Source organism: Rhinichthys klamathensis, unplaced genomic scaffold (assembly GCF_029890125.1).
Source record: "Rhinichthys klamathensis goyatoka isolate OS25496 unplaced genomic scaffold, OSU_Roscu_1.1 h1tg000157l_1, whole genome shotgun sequence".
Taxonomy (NCBI): domain Eukaryota; kingdom Metazoa; phylum Chordata; class Actinopteri; order Cypriniformes; family Leuciscidae; genus Rhinichthys; species Rhinichthys klamathensis.
The window spans coordinates 5,727,501-5,743,354 of record NW_026606692.1 but is presented as its reverse complement, the minus strand read 5'-3'; the positions used below and the strand labels follow the sequence as shown (position 1 = coordinate 5,743,354).

General features: G+C 37.2%; 2 protein-coding genes across 2 annotated transcripts in view; one reads left to right on the top strand and one right to left on the bottom strand.

The window, feature by feature from the left end:
* Positions 1-2,697: 2,697 nt before the first annotated feature.
* hapstr1b (HUWE1 associated protein modifying stress responses b) lies at positions 2,698-10,226 on the bottom strand. The gene is made up of 4 exons (XM_056258753.1): positions 9,836-10,226; positions 8,594-8,674; positions 4,220-4,495; positions 2,698-3,850 (listed from the first exon to the last, which is right to left on the bottom strand). The coding sequence occupies exons 1-4, from the start codon at positions 10,029-10,031 to the stop codon at positions 3,609-3,611; spliced, it is 795 nt and encodes a 264-aa protein (XP_056114728.1). The 5' UTR covers positions 10,032-10,226; the 3' UTR covers positions 2,698-3,608.
* Positions 10,227-11,472: 1,246 nt separating this feature from the next.
* The window catches only part of abcg2b (ATP-binding cassette, sub-family G (WHITE), member 2b), an 11,242-nt gene continuing 6,860 nt past the window's right edge, over positions 11,473-15,854 (top strand). Inside the window, exons 1-6 of the mRNA XM_056258752.1 lie at positions 11,473-11,760; positions 13,106-13,165; positions 13,253-13,370; positions 13,588-13,743; positions 15,179-15,336; positions 15,505-15,656. Of these exons, the coding sequence (XP_056114727.1) occupies positions 11,573-11,760; positions 13,106-13,165; positions 13,253-13,370; positions 13,588-13,743; positions 15,179-15,336; positions 15,505-15,656 (832 nt within the window). The 5' untranslated portion in view covers positions 11,473-11,572. The remainder of the gene's footprint in view (positions 11,761-13,105; positions 13,166-13,252; positions 13,371-13,587; positions 13,744-15,178; positions 15,337-15,504; positions 15,657-15,854) is intronic.

The window sequence follows — 15,854 nt, the reverse complement described above, 5'->3', positions numbered from 1 at the left end:
TGTGAAATAAAATTTCTCATATCGTATCTATGCTCATATTTATATCGTATTGTGAAATAAAATTTCTCATATCGTGAAATAAAAATTTGGTCATTACAACCATTACACCCTTTAATTACAAGAAAATAACCCTGAACAAAACCCCATTCCCAATTTAATTATATTAATCAGTATTAAATGTATAAAAGGAAAGATTAAAATAATGTGTTACCAAAATCTCTATGGTTTTATCTTTTGTATACAATGAATGTGAATGGGGACTGGAGCTGCATGTCATGCTCCAAATTTGACAAAAATGCACAATGAAAGTAGTTCATATAACTTGTGTGATATTTTCAAATGATAAATTAGTGTGATGAAAATAATCTAATTATATTTTGCATACAATCTACATGGCAGCTCTAAAATCTGATTTAAATACTGGGCTTGACAGCCTCAGTCCCTATTCACTTCCATTGTAAAATAAAAATAAAAAATAATAATAATTAATAGCTGTTCTTTTCATTATATTCACCCTAACATCTCCTTTTGTGTTCAACAGAAGAAAATGATACAGGTTTAAAATGGCATGAGGGTGAGTAGATGATGACACAATTTTCATTTTTTGGTGTGCATTGTTAAGCTTTTGATGAGACAGGCTTCTACAATACACAATTATTTTCTACTTTTCTCTCTCTTTCCTTCTCTCTCCCTCAACCCACTCATAAAGCTTTGTTTGTGATTTTTCTCATCATTCAGCACAGCACCAGTGAGCTCATCTTCTTTACAGAAATGTATCTGCCCCTCTCCCTCTCTTATTTCTCTTCGAAGAGACAGAAAACCACCTTGCATTCACCTTTTTTTGCCAAAACTACTTTCAAAAGATGCGGTTACCTCATTTACACACAATCTATGTCGACAAGACGCGATCTGCAAGAGCATTTTGTGTTTTTGACGGATTGTATTTTTCATGCACTCGTCGTCACGCTTCTTTGTGTTGTTAACTGCTGCCCCCTAGTGGTGACTGATCAACATTACGCAGCAAAATGTAAAAAAAAAAAAAAAAAAAAAAAAAAAAAAAAGCCTCCGTTTCTCATCGCTAGGAAGGATAAATATTATTCCTAGATATGTAACGTGTTGCTATGGCGATGGGCTCACGGTCCTCTTTACAGAGAAGCGAAGATGATTCGGAGGACAGCAGCGTAAAGGAATGCGGACTCGTCTCGGAGCCGATGACACTAACGGCGGGCTGTTACCATAGAAATAGCGGTTCGTTACACCCCTGAAGCGCGCGCACGCGAAGCGTGAACGCTTATTTTTATCAATGAAACAACAGGTTCCGCGTGAGAAAGGAGGAGGAATATAATGTACCAAAAGGATGAAGAGCGAGGAAGGGGTAAAACGGGTTCAACAAAGCAGAAAAGAAAAGAAAGCTGTTTTGAATATAAGAACATCTTAAAGGGATACTCACCTACAAATAAAAACTCATCATTTCACCCTTTTCCCGCCAAATCTGTGTGGTTTTATTCTGTGGAACACAAAAGACGACATTTTGAAGAACATAATCGGTTATACTAGAATGTATTGACATCGAATGGTCGTAAAAATCACAATAAAAATAAGCTAGTCTAATTACAAGTCTTCTGAAGTCATATTTACTGATAGACATCTCTTCAGTGTGTTGTAGAGTTATTTAATGAGTTTTTGAATTGTTCTGCTGACAAAACACGGCAAAATATCTTAATTCCAGTAGACAAAAAACTCTAGACAATATAAGCTGTGGAAAATTATAGCCTAAGTGATCTAGGAGCTTTAGGCCATTAAAAACACAGTAAGCCTATTCCTCACAGCCTCGCTTTCATACTTTCATGGCGCTGCTCTGAATAAGGTCCATTGAATCAATTGATTCACTGAAACGTTTCGACACGAACGCTTGGAAATAGTACATTTCATATTGAATCTTTGTCATTTTGTTAAATATCTTTTTGTAACTATAGGTGTATTTATATAATATTGAAGTTGTTCTGAGAAATGTTTGTTTGTCCATACTATTAAAAAAAATCCCCCTAGTTTTTCATCTTTAAAGTTTAGAAACGACATAAGTTGTGTTACGATTTTAATGATTCTGTTGTTCTGACATGTTTTATTTTTTTTAGGTAATATTAGATGCATTTGCAAAAACTACATACAGTATGTAACTACAAAAAGTTTTGGAAGGAGTATAGCACTGCTGACACCACTGACATGTCACCTGCCAAACACGACACACACAAAAAAGAGAGAAAGAAGCTGAAGCTCAAGAGAATTGTCACCGTTTTGACATTTGATTCCTCGAGTCCTTTCCACACTTTTCATAGCTTTATACTGTTCTCCACAACCATTAGCTGCCCTTAATGTTAGACATGACGAATCAGTGTCAAAAACAAAACTTGTTGGATTGTAGCCAGCATTGTAGGGCTGTGGCATCTCCAAAGCACATTCGTTCAGTGTTCAAACACAGCTGAACACATGGGCACAGCAATCATTTTGAAAGCATTGTTATTGACAGCTGTTGTTCACAGATTGTCAAAGGAACAGTAACAGATTGTACTTTTGATTGTACACAACAGAATGTGCATTTCATATATTAACATTAATCCAGTTTAAGGATTAAAATCTTATGTGCTCGCAAAAGTGAATATGCAATGACTCAGATGACAAAGGCAGCAGAAAAAGAGGTAGTTAAAAGCTTGATTTCTTTAATGCAAGAATCATTATTGTACATTAACAATTCAATGGTCTCTGCACAGGTTTTTTTTTTTTTTTTTTTTTTTTTACAATATGTACCACAAGTCTATGTCAGCACCTACAGGTATTTACATTACATAATGTTACACTGGAGACAAAGGTGCTGGGGAAGAGTGACGAAAGAGGATGAATGAAAAAAAAAAGATGGATGCTCAGAAAGAATGAAGAGAAATTATTGAAGAAAATTAAGTGATTGAGAGATGTGCATGACAGCGGAAGTATGGCTATCACAGCACTTGTGCCTGCTGCTAGAGCAGAATTAAGAGAAGGCAAATAAATCATGAATAACATGTCAATAATATTAAAATCAAACATTTGTTGCTTTTCAAAGCCGCAGCGTGGTAACTGAAAGCTGGGGCAGTGACAGGTGCTGGAGGAAGAGGCAGGTACCACACACACAAACACTCTTAACACAAAACCCATCAGTCGTTCACTCACACACATCAAGTACTTGTATACAGTCATACAGACATTTCTCATTATGTTGCGAACATGCACACAAAAATGTTGTTCTTGTTCCTGCGTTCGATAACCTCTCAGTTCAGCCGTAACACAGCCGTACACGCACACAATCAACTCACACAGCAATATAGTGAATGAGAGTTGTGTGTTTGTCGACAGGATCCTATGGAAGGGCACTTAGGCCTTTGCACTGAACACCGCCCCCCGTCCCCCACCGATGACCTCAACTGGGCTCTGTAGACCAATCAGAGAATGTGCTGGGCTGTGGTGAGCACTGTTATTGGCTGCTTTTATTTCCTGGTCTGAATAAAGATGGGAGGATGACTGAGGAGTGGCATTTTTTTCGCTTTTGTTGTTGTCGTTTTCTTTTTCTTAAGAGCTCAGATCATCCTATTGCGTTTGTGAGTGGGCGAGTCTGTTATGACATCATTGCACTGGGCGGAGCTTCGTTTCCGAGTTCCGTTGTCGAGGTGGAGCGCCATCTCTTCAGCAATGAAAGTGTTGAGGTCCACGTCGTGGAGGCCGTTTCTGCGGCGGCTGGGGGCGGAGCTAGCGCTCAGGTGTGTAGGTGAACCCGGGGCTCCAGAGCGCATACTGATACTCGCCATGGCTCCGCTCAGACCTGTAACACACACAGGTAGGAAACATATGAAATATAAATGCCTGAAATATACTTTTTCCATCAAGACATAAAAAAAGGGCAAAACCTTCAGTGACATTTTTTTTCAGTAGTATTTCTGTGAGAAAAAAAAAAAAAAATCATTTTAACGATACCAGTGGCCATAGAGCAAGCTGGAGTGGAAGTGTATAACTCAAACTGCCCAAAGCAAGGGAGCACTTTATATTATACGCTTCAAAGAAGTCATGACACATTTCTGTGCTGTACAATTCAAAAGGTTTTTGTTTGTTTTTTGCCTGAAAATAACTTACATTACATGTTTGTTTAGATAGATAGATTTATAATGCAAGCACTGTGGTCAGGCACACTCACCATGCAGAGCAATGGCCTCCCTGAAAGGCTGCAGGTCTGTTTCTACAGATGAACTCGTCTCAGAGGACGTGGGTCGGCTTGGTGACACCATTGCAAGTCTTGGTGGAGCCCTGGAGCTACGTGGCGGTGGGGCTTTACCACAGAGAAAGCTGATAAGATCCTCACGCCGAATAGTCCGCCTCCTTTTCTTCACCCACGCCAGGACATCTTTGTTTCGTCTCTGATGACCGATCTGAATACCCAGCTCATAACTCCGCTGATGGGCATCAACACTCTCTGGAAGATGGCAAAAAAAGCATGAGCATTTCTGTATGTATGTGAGGAATCAGCCCAGCTGCATCAATGTCTCGTGGTGATTTATGCCCAATGATGTCAGTCTCATTTAACAATCTGATATCAAAAGCTCTTCTTAGAAATTTTAATTCGGCATCAAGCAGAGAGTAAATATTTGATGTGAAGGAGAAACTGAACAGCAGGTGAATTATTGGTAATGATTAAAATAAGAAGCTTTTAATAATGTAATTATATAAATGTTACATCAACTTCCAAAGCAATTGCATAACACCATAACAAATTTTTCTGCCAGAACAGCAGCAGCATCATCTCTCCTCAGGAACGGCAGCCACTGTTCTTCAATCTATTTTTTTCAATCCATAATAGGCAACAAATAAACTGCCTCAACCAAAACTGGCAGGCATGAAGATTTGTTTCAATAGACAGGGTTTCCATTGCCAGGCAGGAACCAGACTGAAATGAATTATACGCTTACAAAACCTTGAGATGAGGTGCATGAAATGATTCAAGAGATGATAAAAATCTCACCAAGGAGTTTATAAGAAAAATGAATTTTAGAAAATACACTTTGACTGAACAATTTCTGGCTCAGTCAATTCACAATGTAAAATTGCACGCTGAACTTCTGATAGATAAAAAAAAAGAACACGTAAAGGCGGCGATCAAACTTGAACTGACCACATCCTAAAAGCTTAGAAAACTTCTCACAATAGCCAACTTGCTAATTAGTTGATATATGTGATCTGATCTCCAGTAAATTGAACACACAAACACCTCCCTGTTCCTGACAGCTCCTAATGACATGACTCAAATCATCCACATGACACATCTGACATCCTCCCCACCTCTCATTACCCCAACTAAAGACTAACTTCTGAATGATGACTCAAGTTTTACTAGCGGACAATGCCGTACTCATGACCATGGTGGATCTCATAACTGCAGTCTGACACACAACTACTTTAGGCTGTGAATCACATTTCCACTATTACAATCAGACAGATTCAAGGAAGAGGAGTAAACCAATATGATTTTAATAACTGCTGTCAGACATATTGTTTCTAGTCTCAAAACATATGAACAACCAACTAAACATTGTTCAACAGATAATTTTTTAATGTCAAGTCACCTTCATTTATATAGCTCTTTTAACAATATAGATTGTTTCAAAGCAGCTTTACAGTGATAATAGGAAATTAAAGTAACAGAGATTGTTTGGCTTTACAGCAGCTCTAGAATCAAGTTATTGTCCAGCTGAAGTTAGTTTTGATTGATTCACTTCCATTGCAAAGATCATTAGTTATTAACTTAGGGGCCGCTTACACGACACCGTTTTAACAGAAAACCCTTAACGCGACCCGGCCCGCTCATTTGCACAAAACAATGCCTGGTGTCTCGAGAACGCAAACCTTGAAATAGGTTCCATGGTGCAAGACTTGAAAAATGTTGAAAAAAAGGTTATCTATGCTCAAACTTCAAAAAAGCAAACCTGTGAAAAAAATGCTGACAGCGTTTGAATATATATATGTGCGCAGGCGTGTAGTCTTTCTTTACAAATTGACCTCAACAAATTACTTGTCTGGCCTTAAAAATTTATAATACAGAATTATTTATCGCTTCCACGTAAATAATGGGCAGGCAGGCAGCAAAAATGTGGATTCTTTTAGCCCTATTTGGATGGTAATTGTTTCTCATGTGGATGTCTAAAAAAATTAATTTGCATGGCACGTGTATTCGGATGGCGATTTATTCACGGTGGAGGAGCGAGTTTTGTGATCCTACGAACCCAGGCCAGGAACGAGCGCTGTTGATGTGGTCAGTCACATGATTGTCTGCTGTAAATAAAATGTCATGCTTGGATTAATTAAATTCATATTTACTTTAATAATAGGTAAATAATGTCCCATTTATTATTGAACTTCCTGTTTAAAAAAAGAAGATAGATGCGCTATAGTTAAAATGGTTTTCTGGCTTGAATTTTATCTCAAAATGATGGGTCATTTTTAAAATGTGGAAACTAGTTTATAATTTAAAAAGATTAAGTTAATACAGCCTCTTATTTACATGAGGTAAACAAAGGTATATATTTTTATATATAATTGCTGCCATAATAACAGCCCATTTTAAATGATTACGTGCTTTTCTTCCCTTTCTCCTTTGAACGGTGACATGAAATATTGTTCTTCCAGGATTTCAGTAATAAAAGTGTAGGCTAGATCTTTATAATGCATCCAAAGCGCAACAGTTATCGTACGGTGCTCGGCAGTGGTGGGAAAGGATTTAAACAGGGAATTTTTTATTGCTTTCTTCTTATAAACTCAGTGATGTGGATTCAGATGGCAATTAAATTACCACACGACCTTGGTGTTTGTCAAAAAACGGTAGGAAATTCAACCAGGGATTTTTACACGGGTGGTGGGAGGAAAAACAATGACACTGCATTCGGATGGCAATAAAATCAGACTAGCCCCTGTAATTAAATGTTGAAAATACCTTGCGTCCCCATGACAGATAATTACAGTTTGAATAGGGCTAATGACTGTAAAAACAGCAGATTGCAAAAAGCATCTTATTTGTGCTATGAATGAGGCATTGAATGTCTAACTTAACCAAGTGATGACAGCCAAACCCTTTCATCCTCTTTCTATCTTTGTTGTAAACGAGATTGACTTACATAAACTGAGCAAACAACATCTTGTTCACTCAGTCAGCAGCTGCTCATTCATGAAATAAGTGCTTCGTCTGTTCAGTGTCATTCCAAATCATTTATAACACAAACAAGATGCTTTTTGCCACCTACTGAAACAAGTGTAACTTGAGTGAATCTTTATTTAGTTTTTTTTTTACTCAACACTGACTCAGTGAAGGGGACATTTTATTCAGAATGCCAACCAATGAGATTCCTCCTTACACCCTGGACTTAAATGCTATTGGTTTGTGCTATAGTTTTTCTTTGGAAAGAATTATTTTCTTAAGTGAAAGACTAACATGTGTAGATTATATGTAGATTATATAGCCCCTGTTTCACAGACAAGACTAGAGCCTAAAGTCCCAGAATAAAATGCATGTTTGAGCTGTCTTAACTGAAAGCAACTTGCACTGACATATCTTAAAATGTCAGTGCCATTTTTTTTGTCAAGATGCACACCAGTAATGTTTTTTTTTCTAAAGAACATTTATGTAGTCGTTCAGCAGATTCATTCAAAAACAGGGATTTGTTGAAACAAAACAATACTAATGCAATAAATTCCAATCAACTGTAGTTCACATACGAAAGCCCATAGTATACCTCATTTTGGATGTGAACACGTAGTGCACTTCATCCTTGTCCAGTGTCTGTGCCATTTCTCTCTAGAAGGTAGGACCAAAAAATGTCTTTGTACTCTTTTAAACTACAGTTGCATGTATCCTTTAAAGTCACCAAAAAAAATCTAAATAGACAATTCTTGTTTTTTATGGAATATTGCAGAATTTATAATAAATTATTTTTCTGTGCACACATTATTCATGTGCCATTGTAATCTTTGATGAAAATAACTTCCCCTCCCACTTGCAGCGACATCTCTTCTCTGATGACGGGACAACCTGTCACTCACATGACATCACAGCAATAGCAAACATTTATATTCGAGAAGCCATTTTACTCGCAGATACATCACAATAGGGAAGAAAAGACTATCACAATTTCCATTTTATGCTGACTTTAATCCCCAGAAACAAGCACTTGTCAACTTTGTTGATGCCCTCTCCAGTAGTTTGTTGTTCCATCTCCTCTGTTTCTTTTTAACTAAAAAATGAAATGTCCACAAGGTGGCAACACTGCACTGGACCAATTTAATTAGTGCAAATAATTCAAGGTGCATTGCGAGCTGAGTGTAACAGAGTACGCATGTTAAAGAAAATCTGCCTGTATGCTTTCAGTATGCCTACCTACATGTGTACAGTAAGCACATACTATGCTAATGACAATGTGTCACACAAACTGTACGCACACTCTGGCATATGCATAAAAACTGAAGTATACATTAGGCTGTAGTCGTGTAAAATGCAAAACTGTTCATAAAAGGTTTCTCAACTTACCTTTGTATAGGTTAGTGACGGCAGTTGCAGCATTTTGAAAGGGAACCCACAAGGAAAGCCCCTGTTGTTGACATACTCTATCTGAGGGAGTGATCAGACAGGACAGGAAATGTTAACGTTGCAAGTGGAGATACATCATTTCCCATCCATATAAGACACATATTTACCCACTGTTTAAAAATAACAAGAAAACTCCAAGACAACTACTACACCATCAGGTTCACATTTAGCACCTTTACAGCCTCTTGCACTGGCTGTGTGTCATGAGATAGTGAGCTGCCTACTTAAACAGCACTTTTGGGCACCATAAGCGCGCTTGTAATGTTCTAAAAGCGTGTATGATGACCATACGTGGTGTCTACATAAGCAGCTCTCTATGTTTTGAGACACAGCCATTAATTAGACGACGTCTAATTTTGATATGTATCAAGTGGACTCTACGCCATTTTGTTGTGTAGCTTTAGTTTATCTTATTGTACCGTGTTGTCAAATCAGAACTTTGTGTTTAAAAACATGCTATATATTTAAACCAGCTTTATAGTGTTTCATTGATTTACTAACAGATATCAACAAAAACAACACAGCCCTGAAACAATAACTCACAATCCTTGAACTTAGCCTGCTAATCCTGCCTTCGCCATTTTGTTTCGCATACTATTATTGTTGTTAAATTTTTTTTTACACGTTTTCATCCGTTCATCACAGTTTGTATTCCTAGATCTTTTCGTCTACATGTATGGGGTTTGAGTTCATAACAGATGAGATTTCGATCACAAATCGTTATTTTCATCAGATGAACTCCTCCCTGCACTTCGCCATTTTGTTTTGCTGATAGACAACCAGCTGGGTGAAGCTTTAAAAATATAAAAGATTTCACAAAACACGTTTAAATGTACTGTACCTAGTTTTAATAATAAATAAAGACGGACAACAGATGATATTTCCTTACAGAAACTGATTTGTGTGTCAGTTTACGTTGCTCGTCTGCCACTTAGCATCAATGCTAATCTGTAAACGCCACCGGCCTTCAAACCAGCCAAACAAAAGGCGAAATAATATTAATTAAGCACTAAATGTGTGTATTTTATTATAAAATAACCCCTCGACGTCTTAATTAGATCTTGTTAGATTTAATTTGGTGGCTATCCGTTGAGCTTATGAGTTAGTCTCCTTTGTTTGCCAGTGTCAGAGTTATCTGGCTAGCTCTCGGTGAGTTTTTATTATACATAGCAGCTATCGCACCTTTATACAGTTGCGCAACGGCAGTGGCTGAGTTCTGGAAGAGATGCCAAAGTTTTTGTTGGCTCTGCTCGGTCTCCTCCTCGCTCGGTTCCTCCTGCTCGGCCTCGGCTAGGCACTGCCGCTCCCATTTGGAGAACCAGTGCTCGGGTCCGTGTTCCTGGATCTCCGCTTCCCCCTCCTCCTTCTTCTCCTCCATGGCCACGAAAAAAAACACTTAAACCGCTGCTGTAATGCTCTAACGTTCGCTCAAACAACTCTCCGCGGCGATTAAACCCGGACGTAGTCGTTTGTCGTCGGCGGCGGCCTCATCGACAGCTGTTAGTTTACGTCTGCATAGCGAACGGTGCTTGCACTTCTCCGCCACACAGTCGATGAAAACAACTTAACGTTGCCGAGACTCAAACCCCACCCTCTTGAGTTGGGCTCGACGCTCATTGGCTACAGGCACGCAGGGCGTGGCTTGGCGTCAACGGCTCAACTGTTTATTAGATGCACCAACTGTCTGTCATCTGTCACGGAGTGACAATGAATGACGACACCGCCCATGTTTATGTGCCACACCAAACACTTGAGCCTCAACTCAAGTACACTGAGTAGGAACGCAAGATTGCGCAAGCCCATAATGAGTCGCTATTCATGCTTTCCAAAGTGTTTTCCTGTTTCTCTTCTGTTCATTACAGTAGGCGACTGTTAAACAAAGAGAGGGGTTTTTGAATATAGCCTGTTGTGATTACCTTCTTTGGCCTACAGAGGGCGTCATTATACAAGTACACGAATTCATCTTTCGTGCTCAAACCCATTTGAAACCTTCATTGACTGTTGTCACAAGACATCACAGGTAAGAAACTAATAGGAAGAAAATACATTTTCACGTTGGCATATTTTAAAATACCTCTCTTTTTATATGCATACACTACACAAGGTGTAGAGTAGATCATTCTCTTTAAGGAAATGCATATATGAAAGAATAAACGTATTTTTTAAATGAAACAGTTTATTGAACATCTAGACAAAATATAAAAATAAATCTGTTGTGTACAACAGGTATTTAAGCAGTTTTGATCATGTTGATAATTTTGAGGCCTTAGAAACTTCCGTGTCACACACAATACAGTAGGCTTTATAAGGTTACATGAAACTCATCAGCAAGCTATATTGAATTGATCTTATTTCATATAGACCCAATTATGTTTTATAAAAGGACTTTTTAGGAGGTTTCAATTAAACTTCATAACATTACAATTAGTGCCATTTTCCCTCTTATAGGTAATATTTAATGTTTATACATTTAACACATTCTGATGTTAAAGATTGTTTGGTAACATTCTTAAGGAGTGACGTTCATATTTTAATACTCTTAGAAGAAAGTCACCTTGACCCCAAAATAAAAGTAAGATAAAACAAGATAGCATAAAGGGGCAGGGCAGAGTGATTTAACATGCAAGAGCAGTTGCATAATATATGGCATGTCACAACATCCAGTAACTTAAATGGCACATCATAATTAATCTTCATTTGTGCAAAGATGATCTTCTTATCAACTTTTATGTTGTTTCCTAAGTGCAGGTGTTACATAGCAGGAGGTGTAAGAAACTGGGCATGTGAGGACTTTGACATGGAGACGCGCAGTGACCCCAGGTTAATGTCTGGAGGAAAGTCCTGAAAGGCTGGGCTGTCTGTAGACTATTGAATACTCATTCCACCTGGAAGCTTGTCACTTTTTCTATCCTCTGCCTCATGCTCTCCAGCTCCATGGAAGTGTGTGATATAAAAATGTTGCCTGCTTGGGAGAGCGATGGCTCAAAGGTGTCTGTAAAAGTGCCAGGTCCAACTCTGACATACCAGAATATTCAGTACTGCATTAGAGAAAGCCGTGGACTGTGCCGCAAGAGAGGACCTGAGAGAGACATCCTAAAAAATGTCAGGTTAGTATCTGTGAGTCTCTAAATGCTGTAAAAGCAGATCGTCTTATTCACTAGACGTTTACGTGCTTCATAAGATTTACATCTCGCATAGACCATATTCATCAAAACATACTGCTGTGCCGTCAAACATAGATTGCAGATCATTTTGATACAGATAACAGTTCTTTAATCTGTGCGCTCCAAAAGCTATTTCTGTGTTTAAATGTTTTTATACCTGCAAAAGAAATTGTTCTTGACCTAATGCTATTGAAAATATCATCTAAAGTTTGTCCAGAGTTCAGATGTTTAGAGATTAGAATAAAAAAGAAGTCCTGAAATTGTAATTCTTCATATTTTTGTGTGTTAGTGTGTTCGTGTTTCATTTTTTTGTGTTATAAACAGCAATCAGTTGCTTGCTTTGGTTGAGGAACTGTGATGTTTGTTTTCAATGTCACAACACAAGAAATATAACCAATTCTTTAATCGTTTTTGTATTATTTATTTTTATAATAAAATTTTTAAATAATACTTTATATTAATTGCAATAAAAATGCCACATATTTTTAATGATAATATATCGTCAATACTAGATAGATTGCTCTTTTGTTACATAATGAAATCAGATAACCAAAAATGTGCCTCACGCATTAACATTTAAATGAACTGTTAAATTAAAAAGTGACTTTGTAAAGTCAAAAACATTATTTAATGTGATAAATTATACAATACTGTTCAAAAGTTTGAAATGGGGGGTTATTTAATGTTTTTGAAAGTCTCTTATGCTCACTAAGGCAGCATTTATGTAATCAAAAATACAGTGAAAAATAAAGAAATAAACCCCCAAAATGACTTTTTTCTAATTTAATATATTTTATAAAATAATTTATTCCTGTGATGCCAAAGCTGAATTTTCAGCATCATTCCTCCAGTCTTCAGTGTCACGTGATCCTTCAGAAATCATTCTAATATGCATATTTGCTGCTCAAGAAACATTCCTTATTATTATCAATGTTGAAAACAGTTGTGCTGCTTGATATTGATATTATTGTGTTACATTTTTTTATTGATGAATATAAAGTTCAAAAGAATAGCATTTATTTGAAATAGAAATCTTTTGTAAAAAAAAAGTATTTTGCTGTCTATTTTGCTCAATTTAATGCATCCTTGCTCAATAAAAGTATTCATTTCTTAGAACGCTAGAAAAATATAAAGCGAATTTTACTCTTACAAATTACTTTCATTGATTCAAGCATATTACAAATATTTTTGATTTAATTTAGATGTTGCCACATGAATCACATTTTTAAGTTATTTGATTAACATATTTACAGTGCACATAAGACTGTTTTGCTATTTCCTGTTTTAGTGGAATCATGAAAACGGGACTGAATGCAATCATGGGAGCCACAGGAAGCGGCAAAACATCGTAAGATGCTCACAGAATCATCAGTTACAACTGACCACAAGCTACGCAACTACGCACAATTTCTAACCTTTATTTTTTTGTGTGAAGGTTGTTAGATGTGATCGCTGGCAGGAAGGATCCTCGTGGTTTGCGTTCAGGTCAAGTTCTTGTTGACAACAATGTCGTGACCTCTGACCTCCGTCTCATGTCTGCCTATGTCGTACAGGTGAGAATGCAGAACTTTACCGTTGTTAGTATGTCCTCTCATGAGGATAAAGGAGAAATCTGCTCTGTTGTGTGACACATGTTAATGCAGGGAAGATTATTATGTGATAGAATTATTTTTGTCTCCTGTTCTGCAATCTTTTGCATGTATTTAATCGGCTTAATTTCCAGCATTTTCTTTGCTATATGTCTGTCTGTCTGTCTCTCCCCTTCTGTAGGATGATATCCTGATGGGAACTCTGACTGTGCGGGAGAATCTTTTATTCTCTGGAAATCTGCGGTTGCCAAGGAAACAGTATTCCACTGCTGATAAGGAAAAAAAAGTGGAGAGCATCATTCAGGAGCTTGGATTGAAGGATTGTGCACACACCAAGGTGGGTCACAAATGCGACTGCCGCTTTTTATGTCCAGATCTATTCATTTAGATATAGGTTTTGTGGGGCATACACTCAAAAATGTAACTGTCCTGTAGGAAGCTTGTTTCCGCCACAGAATGAAAAATAAAAAAGGTAATTGCTACTTTTTATCTCACAATTCTGACTTTATTTCTCAGAATTGCGAGATATAAAGTCAGAATTGCGTGATATAAAATCGCAATTGCGTGTTATAAAGTCAGAATTTATTGATATAAAGTCGCAATTGCAGGTTATAAAGTCAGAATTGCGTGATATAAAGTGGCAATTGCGTGTTGTAAAGTCAGAATTGTGAGATATAAACTATTCTGAGACTTATACCCAAGACTAACTTTTTTCCCCCTTAGAATTGGCCTGATAACTCGCAATTGCGAGTTTATATCTCACAATTCTGAGAAAAGATGTCAGAATTTCGAAATATAAACTCGCAATTATGTGTTATAAAGTCAGAATTGCGAGATGTAAACTCGCAATTTAGTCTTTTTTTTTCGCAATTGCGACTTTATTTCTCAGAATTGCGACTTTATATCTCGCAATTGCGACTTTATTTCTCAGAATTGCGACTTTATATCTCGCAACTGCGACTTTATTTCTTACAATTCTGACTTCATATCTCACAATTCTGACTTCATATCTCGCAATTGTGAGATAAAAAGTCGCAATTATTATTACAATTTTTTTTATTCAGTGGCGGAAACAAGCTTCCATAGTCCTGAGATTGCAAAGTGGGAAAAAGTCTTGCTAAAAAGATACAAATATAGAGGGAAAATTTATTAATTAATTGGGAATGATCTTTTATTAGTTTTTAATTTTGTTTTTATTTGTCTTAAAACAGAAAATAAGTAGTGAAATAATTAAGTTTTGTTTTAAAATATAATTAATATTTGGAAACTTCCTGTTGAGAAAATCAAGTCAAGGTCACAACAATATTTTAGGGGTGTTTACACGACACTGTTTTCAACTAAAAGCGGAAACGTTTTTATAAGTTTTGGCTGTTCATTTACACGACAACACCGTTTTGGGGGCCTGAAAACGCGAATTTGTGAAAACAGTGACATCATGCGCATTCGTATTACATGTTCAGTCTATAGGCGCGTAGTGTTTCTTTACAAAAGTGACATCGCCAACTAGTACTGGCCTGGCAGCAGAATACAGTGTTTAGTCGTTTTGCCGGGTCCGTGTGAACGGGGATCGTTTTGACAGTGTTGTCGTCTGTACGTGAAAAACACAAAGGAAAAACTTTCCATTTTTAGTACGTGGTTGTCGTGTAAACGTACCCATAGAAAGATCTTTTTATCACAAGGTCAGTTTAGGTTCATGCTTCAAATGGTGTTTCAAATTTTTTATATGTTAAATGTTATTTAAATATATTAAATAGATAATATCTTTCTTCCAGATTGGTACAGAGTTTATAAGAGGTGTGTCTGGAGGAGAAAGAAAGCGCTGTAGCATTGGTATGGAGCTCATTACATCTCCTAGTCTTCTGTTCCTGGATGAGCCGACCACAGGCCTCGACTCCAACACAGCTAACAGCATCATCTCTCTCTTGCACAGGTACAGACTTGTGCCTTATTTAACAATTAACAATTAATCGCCTGGCTTATTATGTACTTCTAACTTAACCTCTTGTTGTTTTGAAACCAGATGATCTCGAAATCTTTAGGTTCATGTCATTTGATCTTATCTCTGCAACTCCCCTCTTTCTCTCTTCTGGTCATTCAGGTTGTCACGGGGCGGTAGAACTATAATTTTCTCGATCCACCAGCCACGTTACTCAATCTTCAGGCTCTTTGATCACCTGACACTTCTCCATAAAGGAGAAACCGTTTATGCTGGCCCTGCCGGCAAAGCCATGGACTACTTCCAGAGTCTGGGTAAAACACCCACACTTTTGTTATGCTGGTCACATAAATATGAATTAAATGAAAATTTTATATTAGACCCATCCAACTCATCCACGGTTTTTGAACATTAGCAAAAAAGTAATTCTAAGGTATTCTTTGAAGTGCCTTGGAGTGCCATACTCTCATCAAAGTACCACGATTTTGAAAACTATTATTTATTTATTTGTT

What these genes read in the sequence shown, in the direction of transcription:
- hapstr1b (XM_056258753.1), bottom strand. Translation starts at nt 10,031, where the DNA reads ATGGAGGAGAAGAAGGAGGAGGGGGAAGCGGAGATCCAGGAACACGGA. An exon ending in CGTCACTAACCTATACAAAG is followed by an intron (nt 4,496 to 8,593) that starts GTAAGTTGAGAA and finishes GCCATCTTCCAG; the next exon opens with AGAGTGTTGATGCCCATCAG. An exon ending in GGAGGCCATTGCTCTGCATG is followed by an intron (nt 3,851 to 4,219) that starts GTGAGTGTGCCT and finishes TGTGTGTTACAG; the next exon opens with GTCTGAGCGGAGCCATGGCG.